This window comes from Melospiza melodia, chromosome 3, assembly GCF_035770615.1.
Source record: "Melospiza melodia melodia isolate bMelMel2 chromosome 3, bMelMel2.pri, whole genome shotgun sequence".
Lineage (NCBI taxonomy): Eukaryota > Metazoa > Chordata > Aves > Passeriformes > Passerellidae > Melospiza > Melospiza melodia.
In genome coordinates, this window is record NC_086196.1 from 32,620,073 (window position 1) to 32,636,671 (window position 16,599).

Here is a 16,599-nt window from a genome sequence, read left to right on the forward strand (position 1 = left end):
CCCATGCTTTCTTGGACCAGAAATCATACTCTTTCTGCAACTCAGGATTTTCAGAAAGCTAAGTGTAGAAGTGATGAAATTAGTCATTAAAATCACAGTTTTTGGCAAAGGAGTAGAGTGAGCTATGGGAAACCCATAAATAAGCATTTTTCCATCGCAAAAAGCTTTAACATTTTAGGATAACTTGCATAACATCATAACTGTTCTCTGAGGTACAGATTTAATTTAATGTGCTTGTATAAACACCTTTAGATAGAAAATTTCTGTTGGTCTGAATGACTTGTGTTTGAGAACTTCTAAGTAAGCACAATTGCATAAGAAATGCTGCAAAGCTGTATGTTACAGAAGTTTATTTATTTTTTTTTTAATGTCTTCCTCACAAGCAAATGCTTAAGAGAAATAATCCAGCAGAAATGTTGTCAGTGGCACTGCCAACAGTTCTATCCATTATTAAAAGCTACCAAAAATTACCAAAAAAATGCATAAAAGCAATGTGAAATCTTTATATAGGAAAAAATACAATAAAATATTTTTGTGTCTCGCATAATAAGCAGCATATATTTCAAAGCAGCAGGGAGAAATTGCTACCTGCTGTTAGTGCAATTAGGGAAAGTTCCCTATTTCCCAGCTATGAATAACCTAACACTACCATGGGCATAATGCTGCAATATTACTTGACAAATTTTCTAATTGATTGCTGCAAAAAATGGCACCTTTTGAAACACAATTGATACATGACATAAAATCAAGAGGAAGTCTGAGTAATTCAGGAACTTTATGAAACCCATGGTTAGAGAGATTATATTTTTTCATAGGAATTGATTTTCTATTTTCTCTTACATGTTTCTCTACTGTGAATAATGCAGAATAACTTCACTGTAAAATAGAACTGAACAAAGTTTGTTCTGGCTGAAGCTTCTGCTTATGAATCACTGAATCCACAGTCTATTTCTTGTCCAACCAAGCTGCACAGCTATTCTGGACAGCTATAGCATGGGATAATGACATATGGGACATGACACATCAGTGTCCTGTTTATGCTCAAGGTTTTTCCTGTGTGGCATCTTGGTTTGTGTACTGAGGTTTGAGGTTAAACTGAAGAAAACTGTGATTTCCTCCTCGTCTCTGATAATCCATATGCTTTTTAACTGCTCAGTGTCCTTTTTGAACTACTGTCAGCTTGTACTTATTACTTTGAATGTAAATGAGGTGTTCCATGTGTATTGGTGTTTATACGGCCACAGGGGCTTGGCTGCACTGAGGAGCTGTGGTGATGCCCTAATGGCCAAGTAGGGGGGAGGAAATAAAGAATGGCATATTTGTTTATCAGATATTAATTCTGAATGGTTTCACATGCAGCTACTTATGGGTTTGGCCAACTCAGACCAGGGGGCACAAAGATTGTGTGTAGGCCTGGGATGACCATCACTGGCAGTGAAAACTTCCAGTGACATGGTCTCAGTCATCCTGAAGCCTGTACAGAGTGCACACAGGGCTTCAGGAGGCTCTTATGTAACAGAAAACTTGCTTCAGATTGAAAAAGGGTGTGATTGCCATTGGTGAAACCTCCTGTCCCGGATTGCCAGTAGCCAAACAGCTTGACAAACAGTGATCCACATGGCTTTCAGCAGTGGTTGTTGGAGGTAGAAACAGAGTAGAGCTCATGCAAGGCTGGAAAATACATGCTGATTATACATTTTTGTTGTTTTTTAGTACAAGAAAGAGACTCCAAAATGTAAGGAAGCCCTGTAATTCCATATAGGTGTGAGGCGATTTCATTTTGGAGCAAAAGCAAAGGAAGGCTCTGATATAATATGAAAAATTAAATCCCTATATGCTTACCTGCTTTAATCTCTTCACAAACAACAAGAGATTTTAAAACTTTTTCTTGCTTAGCAAAGCAAACCCAGAACCTGAGAGGAGGTTAACTACTCTTTCTAGTACTGCTGGGAGTGATAATAGTGATGAACAGCAGAGAAAGCAAGAAAAGAAAAAGAGTAGTTTATAATATAGAAAAATGTTAGCACCAAATAATAATAACGATACATAAATTTGCTAGCTGTAGATTCCAGCTGGAAATCAGAAGACAGATTCTCACCAGTAGGCTTCTGGAGCAGCTATTCTATGAAAATTACAAGGGATGAAGAAAAACACTTTAAAGTTAAGAGCTTGGTCAGCCTCTGAATCAGCCTGAATTACACAGTCACCCACGTTAGCAAGCAACTGCCTCAATGACTCACTTGGGCCTGTGCTCTTTGCCTCAGTGAATAATGATTAAGTGAAAGAAAAAAAGGCATTTTTACTTTAGGAAGATAATGCAAGACCTGTTTGATTGAGACAGTGATTAGCAATGTTTAACAGATTAATTAAAACCTCAAGTCCTTGCCAACCAGTAACTTGAGAAACTTGCCTGGGTTTACCGCAATTTAAATGAAAAGCATCTGTGTGGCCAGGATTTGTATGAGCACTGCTGGTGCTGCCATTTCATCACTCCTAGCTCATGCTCTGCTTTGGTTGCTTGTGAATCATATTCCTGAACATGTGGATAGGAAAACCGTATTCCCTACTTGCTTTACTTCCAGCTGTGTTTGTGAGGTTGGGAAGAATGACAGGAGATGTCATGCTGGGCCAGAAAATGTCTGTACAAAGTGCTTTTGACTAGCTAGGAGGAAAAGGGCATGGATAGACTTGGTCAGAAAAAGCTTAAAGAAACTTATTGGGTTTTGGTGGTTTTTTTGGTGTTACCTTTTTTTCTTTTTCCTTTTCTTTTTTTTTTTTTTCTTTTTTTCTTTTTTTTTAATGAATTAGTCAGATCCATGCAATTAAACAATTTTGCAGAGTCTGAATTTGCTTTCAGTGGTGTCCCAATACAGCAGTGTCAGCCAGACAATTTTCAGAACAAGGTTAGATGCCAACACATCATCTCCATGACTTTTTCTTTCAGGCTTCTCCAGAGCTGAAAAACAACCCGAAGTCACTGAATCCCGGCTGAGAGCCATATTGCTCCACGGCCTGCTGAGGTGACAAAATCCAGAGCTGGAGCAGCTTGCAGGCATGAACTTGATGCCAGATTTTGTACAGCTTGAGTCTTAATAACCAACTTGCTACTTTTTTTGTTGTTTTTCTGTCTGATGGGTCCCCACACCTGAAAGACAGCTCTGACCTGGTGCAGGATGTGAGAGGTTTTGAAGTCCTAAAAATTCCCTGAGGGCAGGAAATTTTTTCCAGTGCAGCATTTCTGCCATGACTCTCCTCTTCAGCACATCCAAAACTCATGCTGTTGTCCTTGCCAAACTCCTATTCCAACTCCTCATATAAAAACGATCTATGAATTTTCTTTGGAACATATACAGAGACTGGGCAAGACCGCCTGGCTAAAAGGACAGCAGGCACATGATGGAGGATGTGGTCTGCTCAGAAACTTTCATGTCAGAGAAGCTGCCTTGCAGGTCATTTCTATTTATATCTACTGAGAGCACTCAGAAGATAGAGAACAACTTCAGGAGCCCATAGGCAATTGTACATATTAAACATCCGAGATGTGAGATATGATGACTGAGTGACTATAAGGTGACTATCCTAATAGCTTGGTCCCTATACCTTTTGTTATTTTGGATGCAGGATGCAGCAGTTCATCAATGTTCATCAGTATCATTATTTGATTAGTGACAGAAAACTACTTAACTCTTATCCTAGAATGCCTGACCTGCCTATTTTATCATTTGCAGAGTTCCAGAGTAGTTGAAAAAAATATTCTACCTTTCTGTCCACCTTTCATTTATCTAGGGGATATCCAATGCATAGATAAACACCAATTGCTGATATAGAACCTCAGAAAAAAGATCAGAGGCAAATTATTTTATATGCTTGAGCTGATGCATAAGGTAAACTGCTAGGATGGGGCCTTGGATTTTTATACCATAAAGGGGAAGAATGACCAGATTTACTGCCTTGTAGCTTTTAACATTAAAAATGCTGGTCCAAATTATTTTATCATGTAAACCACGCAAGGATTCAGTATTTATGTAGTTCATAGGCCACAATAAATGCTCACTTGTCTCTGTTCCACATATAAAACTTGTGAAAAGATTGATGTGTGGCATGTACTTTGAGGCTTTAAGCTGACATACAGAAGGAAGTATAGTAATATCTTCCTTGCTTCCTCAAAATTCATTCCATTAATATCTATCTTACAATAATTACTGGGAAATATGAAAAATAAAAATACTTGCTACCATGTAGGCTTTTGTAAACAAAGTACAGGTTAGATGGAGTACAAAGGCAACAGCACTGCTGGAACTGATCATTATTGTTTGGGATACATCCCACCTTATTACCTGGTGCCACCTGCTTAGCTCTTTTTTGAAACTGGTGGTTGTGATAAGACAACAGGTCACAGTGGGAACTCCAGGTGCTGGTCTTTTGTGAGTCAGTCTCCTTATCAGGTTGGTCTTCCTGATTGATCTCAGGTTGTTGAGTTGGATTTCCTCCTGAGAGACATGGAAAGTGAGAGGTGTTGGGCTCCTGTACTATATATTGTGCTAGTAAAGAGGGCTGCAACAAAAGCCAGAGGAAATGTCTCTGTGAGGCATCATGCAAAGAAACTATGACTTCTTGTCTGCATGGAGAAATTGTCTGTGTTGCTTCTGTGAAAAAGTCTGCATTTACTGAATCCTCTTGGACACTCCCATTGCTCTCTAAGAATGCCAGGAAGAACATGGAGCTGTGCCCACAGTTTTTCTTGTTTCATAATTCTTTGTACATGAGCTGAAAGCCCATGGGGCATGGTGGATTGCTAAACCAGAAGAATACGGGCAATGACTTCTGACTCTCAGTTAAAGTACATTGTTACTTCATCTTAAGGAACTGGTTGACCTATCCCTCTTCTCCATGGAGAGCAATGAAAAATATACTCTTGACCTCTTTCTAAATAGGCTAAATTAAAACCAGATTTTGAAGTTCAAAATATAAATTCTTGTCTAGCTCCTTGTTAAGCAGTTCTAACTGTGTGTTACAGGGCACCTTACATGAGCCAACTTGCTGCCAGTGAGCGCTACTGTGATTATCAACACTAAACATTTCTAATGGGATAACTAGCAGGGGAATGCCTTAGCACAAGTGATGTGCCATGTTCAAAATGCCAGCAGTCACCACTGTTGGTATGCTTTCTCTGCAAATTATTCTGCAGTTCAGAAGATAAGAGTAACTTTCAGGGTAACTATGCTCAATAACCCCACAGTTAGTTAACACCCTGAAAGAGTTACAGAAAGATGCCTTCCAAAGACAAGCAACTCTTCTGAGACAAACTGATTTACCAAAAACTAGTAAACTATGTTTTTAACGTATCTGGTATGTAGAGCTCTTGGAACTTTCCATGAAAAAGGAACCCCAGATAAAAATAAACATTAACTAAAAACACACCATGTTTCTTTCTAGGGTGAGGATAAAATGACTTTTAGACACCACTAACATCCTGGTTGAGTCAATTCAACCTCCCTAAAGTCAAATACATAGTTTGGTTTGGTTGAACATGTTAGTTTTTAAACACTGACAGTCTTAAGAAACCCTACAAAAGCTGATGATAAAATCAGTTTGGTTTTTTTACGTCATATTTCCACACAAAAACATGAAGAGAAAACTTAATGTAAAAACTGGCTTTTAAGGTTTGCTCTGGAGGAGTTGTTTGTCAGGTAAATTTCATACATCTGCCTTTGAGATATTTTTCCTTTTTTCCAGCTTCTAAATCCTAGCAGGAAGAACTCATATGAGAAAGCAACACTATGTCTGCATTACCTACAGTGCATATCCTAGAGTGAGTGATGCTTAGCTGAGATTTGCTCTCTCATAAGTCATGGACTACTGAGAAACTGGGAACAAACAAGTTTCACCAAGGGAAGTAAATACGAAATGAGCAAATCTTTCTCTGACATCTCAAGATAATCTGGCTGTGGCATGTCACATGGGGGAATTACTGATTTAGTTTAATGTAGACATCTGCAAAAAAAGTTGTTAACACACTTCACATAAATGATTTAGGAGTTTCATAAGGGATGCTTAACTGTAGTCCTCAGAATATTAATTTGCAAATAAGGCTGAAACAAAGAGTGAATTGAGTAGTGAATGGGCTCAAGAGCCTGCTGCCTGAAATAGCTAGTGCTGTCTTCAGGTCAGCAGAGGATTGGCTGCTGTGTTTATTAATGACCTGGTTTTTGTTATTCTGCATCCTGAATAGATGCAGGAGTATTGCCTTCCACTTCACCTATGGGCTACAGGAAGGTATGAAAGGAGAATAGTAGAGACTGGAAGGTTTATGTTTTTAGTATTCCTTTATACCAAATTAAATTTAGTATTCCTTTATACTAATTGTGCTGTCAGTATTGATTATGTGTCCCTTCAGGACTGGTTTAGCACAGGTTCCCTAGATGAGGCCTGTCAGCATCACCTGCAGAGTTCAGTTATCTTTGTGAATCTTAAAAGCAGACTCAAATTCTGCTCTGAAAGCAGAGCAATGGGTTGAGTTTCAATGGCAAGAAGAATATGGGCAATGACTTCTGACTCTCAGTTAAGAGTCAGTTCTCTCTTAAGGAATGCCCTACCCCTTGGGAACTTCTCGCCTTCTGAAGGTCATGTCTGGGATGCTTTGCATAGACCTTATATCAGACTTGGAAGAATGCCCTTCTGGTATTCCCCAGAGCTGGAAATAGCTGTACTTCCTGACACCTAGCTTCAGTGAATCTCTAGACAGTCTTTTAATGATGCATGGGTCAGGCGTAATATGCCCAGGCCATAAGGTGGCAGGGATTCAGCAGCAGGCACCCTGCTGAGACTCCATGCAGATTGTCCAAAAATATTTATTTAAGCATGTGTTGTTCCCCTTGGTGGGGCTTATGCCTGGGACATGTCCCAGAAAATGGTTTCACTTTATAACTCTGGAGCAGCTTTGCCGAAAACAATTTTTCATCCTTTTGTACTTTTATAAATATTTCCAGTATCTGCTTTTGTAAACACAGAAGGAGCAAATAACGGAACCCAAAAGAATAATACTAAAATATTCTCCCAGAATTTCCCTGGGTATTTTTTTGTCATGAGATCCCAAGAGGAAGCAGCTGGGTGACAAAGCAGAGTTAAAGACTGCAGGTTTGAGGGAATACTGTGAGCTCGGGTGATGGTTACACCCACTCACACTGTTTGAAGATGGGATTGTGAACATTTGCTGTCACAAGACCATGTTCACTGGCTTGGTGGATTTTTCTGCATGTGCATCATGTCAGAAGTAGCACAGAAGCAGAAGGGGTGAGCAAGAGGTGTGTGTGAGTGAGCATTTCAGGCATAGAGTGACTAGGAAGTCCGAGGATAAGCATTTATTTCTGACAGTTAACAACATGTAAGACTTGGATGTTAGATAATTCCATTGGAAAAATTAGTCTCCCTTAGAAAACATTATTTGAATCAGCTTTCGCAGAGATTATTAGCTCTAAAATTCATGTTTTGTTTAAAATTTATCTACAGATGTTATTCTCAAACAGTGTTTAAGCTTTCAAAGTGTTTGCGCAGAGGATTGCTCAGGATTGCAAAACCAGCTGTCCAGTAAAAGGCTGTGATGGTCAAATCTTCAGAAACATGGAGTATTTATTGCTGTCACAGTTCTGAAGAACAGAAACACCACAACTATTCAAATTACTTGGAAGCTTTATGGATGTCCTTTTTATGGAGAAGTTTTATGAAATTTGATCAAAACAACATTTTTTCATTAGGTGTTTTGTTCTATTCAATTAGATCATCTGTTAAAATGCTTGCACACAACGCACTAAAATTCAGATGGGTGAGAAATAACATTCACACCACTGAAAAACAAAGATAAAACTTCCCCCTTTCTTTCCATCCAGGTACTCCCCTCTGTCCATCCAATCCATCCACTCCTCCCTCCCTCTTCAAGATCTTGGAGTTTTATCTCTTGAATTTTCCAGCTGGCCTTAACATTATACTTTTCAAGTGTAACATTAATGTTAATAATGTTAATAATGTTAATAATGTTAAATTCCCATCTTGTACCTTCTTTTTTTTCCTTAAGAACACACGTTTTTTCTCTTATTATGCCTGCATGTAGTATTTTGTGTATTGAGTAATACCATATTTGAAAATTCCAGATGTTTCCTTAAATGCGCAACAAGTTCCTGGATCATTTGTTGTTTATTGAAACACCGGAAGAAACAACTTGCATTGTGAAAATCACTTTTTTTTTCCTATGCTAATTCAGCTCAGCCTGACTTAAAGCATCATTCCAGGTATTTTTTAGAATTAAAGAATTCTTCCAGAATCTTGTTTTGATGACATTTTAGTAGGATCATATGAAATAGGTTGTGTTCCAGCAGTGAAATACAAACTTGGCATTCCACGCACTTGTTTCCAGTAAAACGGTAGTGAATGCCAATGCCTGGCAGCATCTGAATGGTAAAGCTACTATACAGGACATAGAACTTCCTCAAATTACATTGACCTACATACTTTACATGGTGACAACAATATACTAAAATTTAAGGAGGTATTTCTTCACCAAAAGTTAGCATGCAAAATTTTATGCTACAGGATGGGGTTGATCCTGAAATATGCATGTGTTCAAGAAGTGGTTAGACATGACGAAAAATTATCTCAAACAGTATTTAGCAGGAGTCCTTCCCTCTGGCTCAAAAACCTTCTCAGCTGTAGGTCTTTGACCACTGTCTACACTAATTAAACAGAGCAGTTGCTGTACTACTAGGGATGAAATAAAAGTGGATTTCAAAATTGTTTATATGACTTAGAGTATAAGTTTGTATGCAGCTGCTGGATGCCCATTGCTAAAATCCTTATGCATTTTTCTCAAATCTCTGCCCTCAACTGCCTACCTGCTTTAAAAGCCTTTTTTCTTCCCGTTGTGGTTTGTGCTGAATCTTGTTCATTTAAAGATGTCAAAAATCAAGGAGAGGTAAGGGGATATCTAGCTTAAATTTTAAGACAACATTTAACTTGTGAAAGAACATTTAATCTTTAAATCACCCTCTAGCTGCAGTGGATGTTGTTCCTACACTATTGCTTTGCTCTGGACTCCTCCCAGATTTATAAGCACTGCTTTTAATATTCCTACAAGCACCACTGCATTAAACTTTCAGGTCTTCAAGAAACCACTCAGGTGTTTAATACTGTATTCTTCCTCCCCCCTCCTCCCCCTTTTGGGTTTTTTTTTGTGAACATTCTACAATTTTCCCACCACAGGTACTAAAGTATTCCTCCTGATAATAGGCTTGATTGTGCAAACCACTTAGATATGGTTGGCAGAGTAGGTATTGAAATTGTGTTTGCTAGAGAGATTATGCTGAGAAGAGCATAAAGAATGTCTGCTTGGTTAGCATTAAAATATTCAAGCATCTTATAGTCTGCTTCCCAACAAATCCTGCCAACATGTTGTCATCATATCAGGATTTTATAGTTTAAAGGAGTATAGGCGCATTTTTTCTAAAATCAAATAGAGGCATTTTTATGTAGCTTAGAGAGACAGGAAATCACTGTCAAGCAATTATTTCCTATTGCTAAAGGACTTTTCATAATTTTCTTCTACTGTTGCCAGCTATCTAACAACTGTTGTCTTAACAGTTATTAAATTTCCAGTAATATATGCCAAACTAAGACTAAAAGGAGGAACAATTATGCCATTTTTCAATTATACAGGAAATATTAAGTTATCAGCTTGTAATCTAGAGATTTTTTTTTTTGGAGACCAGCAAAACAACCAAAGAATGAGTAATTATTTGCAAAAATTATTTTCTTTCTGCACTTATTAAAAGGGGTGTGCTGGGGAGTAAAATTAACAGATTTAGAAGCAAGTAGTTATAAAGAATGAATTAATTTTTCCTGACAAAGAGGCATCTTGATGCTAAGCTCAGAATCTGAGACTTGCAACATGTGCCTTGAAACTCTACCTCGCCCTTGTGTCTTGGATCTCTGCTTGGTTATGTGCCATCCCTAGATGCAAACTGTTCAGTCCACACAGTTTGATCTGCCCATAAATGCTATGGGATTTCTGACTTCATCTTAGGCATTACTCCCAGAAGTAATAAAAGAGTTTGGAGATATACCTCCAGTTTAATTTGTTCCTTTCACTGAGGACTTCTTGCATTTTTATAAAGTTTTAGACACATTTCAAATGCTAAATAAAACTACCCATAAGGATATTTCAGAAACTACCATAACTGCCTATTTTTCGATGATTTCCAGACTAGTTCACAAGAGAAGTCCTCAGAGCAGGGGCTGAGAAACAGCTTCAATTAGCTCCTATAAGGTAGAGTCCAGTGTAAGACTGAGCAGCAATGGTCATTAACAAGCAGCTTCAGACTTTCCTAGGGCTCCTGGGCTTCTTCATGGCTACAGGAATTTTGCTGCGGATTAGAGGCGATGCAACAGGAAATACTTGCCACAACCACCAACCACTGGTTCCTATTGCAATGCAAGGGTCAAGACTCAGTCAGCCAGGAGCTGATTATCACTGGCAACCTCACAAGATGATTCTCAAGCCTGCAAGCTCAGTCTGTGCCCTGCTGTGAGAGCAGCAAGGGCCTCCCAACTCTGGCTGGTGCAAATGGATAGTCCAATCAGGCAACATGGTGCAATTTACAACCCCTGTCACTAACCATAGCCCTTAAATGGGCCACAGCCACCTCACACACAGGGGCTAGATGAGAGAACTTGGTGTTTGCTCAGGTCTTTCCAAAAACAGATGTTTGGTGGAGATTTTGTTGAGGTGAAAAATGCGCAGAGAAAACATCACAAGCTGTGACACGCAGCATCGTGGAAAACTTCCCGTGTTTACCTTTTTTCCTACTACTTAATTTATGTTTGTTTATCTTTGCTGCAGCCACTAAAAGCTGAAGAGCAAATTAAAATTGATGACCTCTGATGACTCCCTTCACAGATAAGGCCCGCAAACACGAAGCTGGTGTTACTGCTGTTCTCCCTTGACATTTGGTTGGGCAGCTTGATTCAGTTACTGCTGAAGCTGGCAGCTGCCCTCACTTCCTCAAAGCTTCCTCAGTCTCTGTTGAAATGGCAGCAGAAAATTTTTGGAATTTGGATTTGCAACCTCAGTAATCTCTGCTATTAATTTGTTGCACAATGATGTCTTTTGTCACAGATTTATTAAAATGGTATTGACTGCTATTTAACAACTTCACCCCAAAGAGATCAAGCAGATGTGGATTTTTGAAGGTTTAACATTGGGAATATTTTACCTCTTCCCCGAGTATTCAATAGATTTTTTTCAGATATATTTGAAATATTCAGCACCAGAACTTAGTCCTTTTTGGTTTTCCACACTCTCTTGTCTAGAGCACTTTGACATCTTGTCAGTCAGCTGAAACAAGCTTACTTCTCACAGTTAGGTTAATTATTTTCCATGCTGGTTAATTATTTTCCATGCCTAGCCTGAAGTACCTTGACTACTTGTACTGTCACAGAAAGAAATTACAAAATTTATGCTGTTTTATGAATATTTGTACACAGAAGAGTAAGTGTTAAAGAACAGTTAATGGTTAATGAATGAACAACTCACAAGTTAGTTCCAGCTGCAGAATATCCTTTCTTTCTATGGAAAAGGAAGATACCTTTTTGTCTGCAATGTAGTTATACATAATTGTCATTGAATCATCATTATACAGTATGCGCTGTTCAAATTTTTGAGTGGGTGACACTTTGGACAGGAAAGCTTTCTATTTGAATTAAAATGAATTAAAAAATCTTTCTACATGCAAAAACAAGGAAATAAAAAATAACCTGCGAACTTTTAATTTATCTTTTTTGTTGTTGTTTGTTGAGAAAAAGCATTTACTTTCTTGCCATTGTGACTGGAAATGAAAAAGAAAAGATTTGAACTTACACACATGATTGCAATATCTTTTCATTTTTATTAAAAAAAAAATGTGAGGGTCCTACAGCCACTTGAGTTATTATTAAAGCCACATTCACTGAAAAACCCCAAAACCTAAACAATTTGACTATGTCAGTTTTTATGAGAGTTTTAAAATTATTTCACAACCAGTATTCAATTTGCAACTTTCACATGCCAAAAGCCTTGACCGTATAATAAAGTCATCTCCTCAGCTGGACAGCTGTTTGAAATGCCACATTAATGGAATAAATGAGATTTTTAATGTAGGCTCAAGGGCTTAGTTATCACAGTTTGTGTTGCCTTTCTCTTTGTTATGTGACCAAGTGAAAGATTAGGGTAGAAATTCTCAAGACGGCACCTATGGCACCTCATTAGATGACAGCAGGGACGTGGGAGTGGCCCTCAGTGACTCTCAGCATGCTGTGAGCTGCAGCAGCACTGCAGACCTGCAGTAATGTACATGCTGCATCCTGGCAATTATTCTTAATGGGAAGTTGTACTGACAGCTTGTTCTTGTGACTCAACTGAAATAGAAAGCAGAGCAACAACACTTCAACAGGGATCAAGATCACTTCCAAAGGAAATTTTCATTTCACTGTAGCTATTTTTTTAGAAAATGTGGATTTTTGTCAGAAAATATGCAAGGGCCATTCCTTTCTGAGTACATTGACACTTAAAATAAATCTGATATAGACTCCTGAAGCCCTAGGAAATCAAGCCCACCACCCCATTAGAACTGAAAGACTAAGCCCAATGCCAACATACATAACTGTGTATAGTAAAAAAACTTAAAAAATTATGGAGAATGAGATACTTTTAGTGATTTTAAGCTTAGTCATACTTTGCAATTCTTGATGGTACTCAACCCTCACAGATCTATTGCAGAAAGGAGGAATGACCCACATCTGGAGCCAGCCTTGCTGTCGGGGGAGTGAACTGCCTTTCCCCATGGACAGTCAGGGTGTGTACAAACACCTCTCTCACGCCAAACAAGCAGGGCTGAATTTAGTGGGAATAATTGGGAAGTGGCATCTTGGAGCCAGATGGTGCCAGTCCCAAAAAAAGGCCCTGAAGGGCATCAAACATGGATTTCACCCCAACAACACCAGCCCCCTGAGCAGGGCTAGGCTTAGGGGCAATGAGTCCAGTCCCAGAATCAGAAAATATGCTGAGCCGGAAGGAACCCACAAGGATTATCAAGTCCGACTCCTGACCGTGCACAGGACCATCCTCAATAGTCACACCCTGTGCCTGAGAGCACTGTCCAGGTGCTTCTCGAGCTCTGTCAGGTTTGGTGCTGCGACCTCTTCCCTGGGGAGCCTGTTCCAGCGCCCAACCACCCTCTGCATGAAGAACCTTTTCCTGAAATCCAACCTAAACGTCTCCTGATATAACTTTAGGCCATTTCCTCGAGTCCTGTCGCTGGTCACCACAGAGATCAGTGCCTGCCTCTCCTCTTCCCCTCACAAGGAGGTTGTAAACTGGGATGCTGTCTCCCCTCAGTCCCCTCAAATCACCCCAAAGGAGTCGCAGTGTCCCCCGGGCGGGCGATGACACCGCCGGCTGCGCTGCGCCCCCGGTGTGCGGGCTCTCGGCTGGCCCGATGCCCCGCGTTGCGGGGGTTTCCGTGGGCATCCCGCAGGCACTGACGGACGGGAGGGGAAAACCTCCTCGGGAAGGGGCGAACAACGGCAGGCAGGGACGGAGGGAAGCACCTTGCGAAGGCGGCCAGCAGCCGGCGCGCTCTGGGTGCAAACGCGCACTGGGGGCTAGGTGCTTGCTGCTGGCGGCACCGGGAGCGGCACCGGGAGCGGCACCGGGAGCGGCACCGGGAGCGGCACCGGGAGCGGGACCCCCGCCCCCGCGCACACCTGTGCCACCGCCGCCGGGCGGCTTCGGGGAAAGCCGCCGCGCCACCGCCCCCGCCGGGGACCGGGCAGCGGAAACTTTCTCCGCGCTCCCTGGTAAACACGGCCCGGCGCCCTCCCCCGGACGCTATTTCGGAGCAGCGCCGTGTCCTCCGGCCCCGCACCGCCTCCCTGCGCGCAGGGAGCGCGGCCGCGCCCGCCCTTTACCTGCAGGGAGGGGTCGGGAAGCGGGGGGCGGCCGAGCCGGGGTGACCGAGCGAGGCGGGAACATCCCGAGGGAAGGACGGGAACATCCCGCTCCCTCCTCCACGCCGCTGCCGGCGGGGGAGCGGGGGCCGCCGGTGTCCGCGTTCCGGGCGGGGCGGGACCGGGCCGCGGGCTATTAATAGCCGTGTCCGGGCGGGCGGCGGGCAGAGCCGCGGGACCATGCAGGGGAACGGGCAGCAAGCGGGCAAGGGCCACGATGACCACCTGGACGGGGTAGGGGCGGCTGATGGCGGGCTGCAGACTGCGGCCGTGCCCATGCTGCCGGCCATGGAGGTGGCCGAGGAGCCGGAGAAGCCTCCGGGCGGCAAGAGCAAGGATCCCAACACGTACAAAGTGCTCTCCCTGGTAAGGGCCGGGGCGCCGCGGGGCCGGGCGGGCGGAGCTGGGGCTCGCCTCGCCGGCGGGAGCGGAGAGCGGCGCGGCTGGCGCAGGTGTTTCGCCCGTCTCCAGGCTTGGGGAGATGGGAGACGAGCCCGTGGTGGGACCTCAGAAGCCTCTCGGCGTTTTGGAAGAGGGTGACTGCCTTGGGCAGCACGGGCTCCTCGGGATGCCCGGGGCAGCAGTGCTACGGGCACGGCTCCGTTCGGGAGTCAGGACCGTGGCATTGCGTATAGACAGCGACCTGCCTCGGAGAGAGATTCGAAACTCTTGATTTACTCTTTTAACGGCCCTCAGCGTTGAATCTTTCAAAATTCTTTCGTGGTGTCAATGGTTGTCTCGTCTTTCATCATGTGGTTTTAGGTGTTTGCTGCAGGGGGGACACCAGGGAAGGCAAAACCCAGTTAAAATAGGAAAATATGGCTGGACAAGCTAAAAAGAGTTAAAGAGCCAAAAGGACAGAGGAAGTGTAAAAACTTGCCTTTCTCTGAATTCGAGCTACCGTGGGTTGAAAGTTTGTCTCCAAGTGCTGCTGAGGCACATTTGGCTCTTGTTCAGAAGCCCCAGCAGCCAAAGCCATTGTTAGCAGGTAGGTCACTTTCCAGTTTTAGCCATGCTGCTGTATTATAATTATCCTCCCCATAGAGATGTGAAAATAAGACCTTCCAGACTGCCTGGAGTAATCATTATGAGGCTAAATTCATTATCAAGGTGAAAGAATTATGGTGTTCTTGGAAGGAACCTGTAGTGGAACTGCAGCAGACGTCACTATGTATGTATGCATAAATAGTGCTCTATACATTGAAGCAGAAATGTCAAGGTACCTAACCAAATTTAGTGATATCTTTCTAATCTGGCTACCTTTTCAAATGATTCATCCACCCATATCATTGTGACTACAGGTTGGTCATACTTTCTAACATAGCAGAAGGTGAATTATGTTTCTAAGTTTGTCAGAATGTTATAAGAAAAAAAATTCATGCAAAGGTCCATGGTAGCTTCCATGCAAAAGCTTTTTTTGGCTACTTTTCTGATGAAATGTCCCCATAAGAAAAGGTTGTGGTTACTCGCTAGTTTCATTGTCTTCTGGGGAGATTAAGGTTGTGCTATAAAAGCCACTGCAGTTGGATGGTGAAAACAGCTCAGCTCTTTTCAGCCTTAGAACATAGTATTGCTGTCTTGAGCTTTTTAGGCTCTAATGCAACAAAATTATTAGAGATGCCCAGCCACTTAGAGACCGGAGTTGAGCACAAGTTAGTGTTTGCAGTTATTTATTCTTCTGAATTAAGTTCTTGTTTCCCAAATGCCATTCATTGAGAACTGGCAAAAATTTCCTCCTGTGCTCATGAAAGTGTCAGAGTGAAATATGTCATCTATACAAAAATAATTTAAAAATTCTAAATATTTATGGCCATACACTATTTTATGGATGACTTCAAACACAGAGATGATGTAAGATATTCAGTGAGAACTTGGAAAACTTTCTAAATATTGCACGTGATACTGGATTGAGTAAAACAAGAATGTGTTTAACCTAAAAATGTCAGAAAGGAGCAAACTGGAGTTGGAAATGCTAGTTTGTTCTTTCTCAGAAACTGATGCATTGATGATATGCAAATATACTAAACAAGTGAGTAGACTTACCTGCTTGATGTTTGTAGTTTTATAGTAATGTGAAACTATTCAACTGTCCAGATGTAGGTAAATCTCATTTGCCTGCATTTATCCTGGCTGTATGTGCTATTGCCTCCTTTATTTATGTAGATAAAAAAAAATCCTGGAAACGACTGCTTTCAAGTAAGCTTATGTTGAAATTTTCTAAAAACTCATTAATGCATTTCTGCTGATTAAGGAATACTTGAATCCGTCTTCTTATTTTTCTGGAAAGCTGAGACTGGACTGCATTCTACTCTTCCTTGACAAGTGCCTGCCACCTGCAGATGTCTGTGCAGTTTGTGAACACAACCTCAACATTCCCAGCTCTTGTCCACAAGCCAACCTTACCCTATCACAGAGCAGCTGCTGCTGCTGCAGAGGGAGGATGCCACAAGTGGGGGATTTTACTAACCCACAGTGCTTCACTAAGCACCTAAAGCCACCATTCTATTTACTGTCTTGCCAGTTTTCTAAGCTCAAACTTCTGTCCCTCAAAGCCCAGTGAGCTGTCTG

At 41.7% G+C, this 16,599-nt stretch overlaps 1 protein-coding gene across 1 annotated transcript in view; it reads left to right on the plus strand.

Moving 5' to 3' along the window:
• The first annotated feature begins 14,211 nt into the window (after positions 1 to 14,211).
• ENPP1 (ectonucleotide pyrophosphatase/phosphodiesterase 1) overlaps positions 14,212 to 16,599 on the plus strand; it is a 52,662-nt gene continuing 50,274 nt past the window's right edge. Inside the window, exon 1 of the mRNA XM_063151193.1 lies at positions 14,212 to 14,397. Within this exon, the coding sequence (XP_063007263.1) occupies positions 14,212 to 14,397 (186 nt within the window). The remainder of the gene's footprint in view (positions 14,398 to 16,599) is intronic.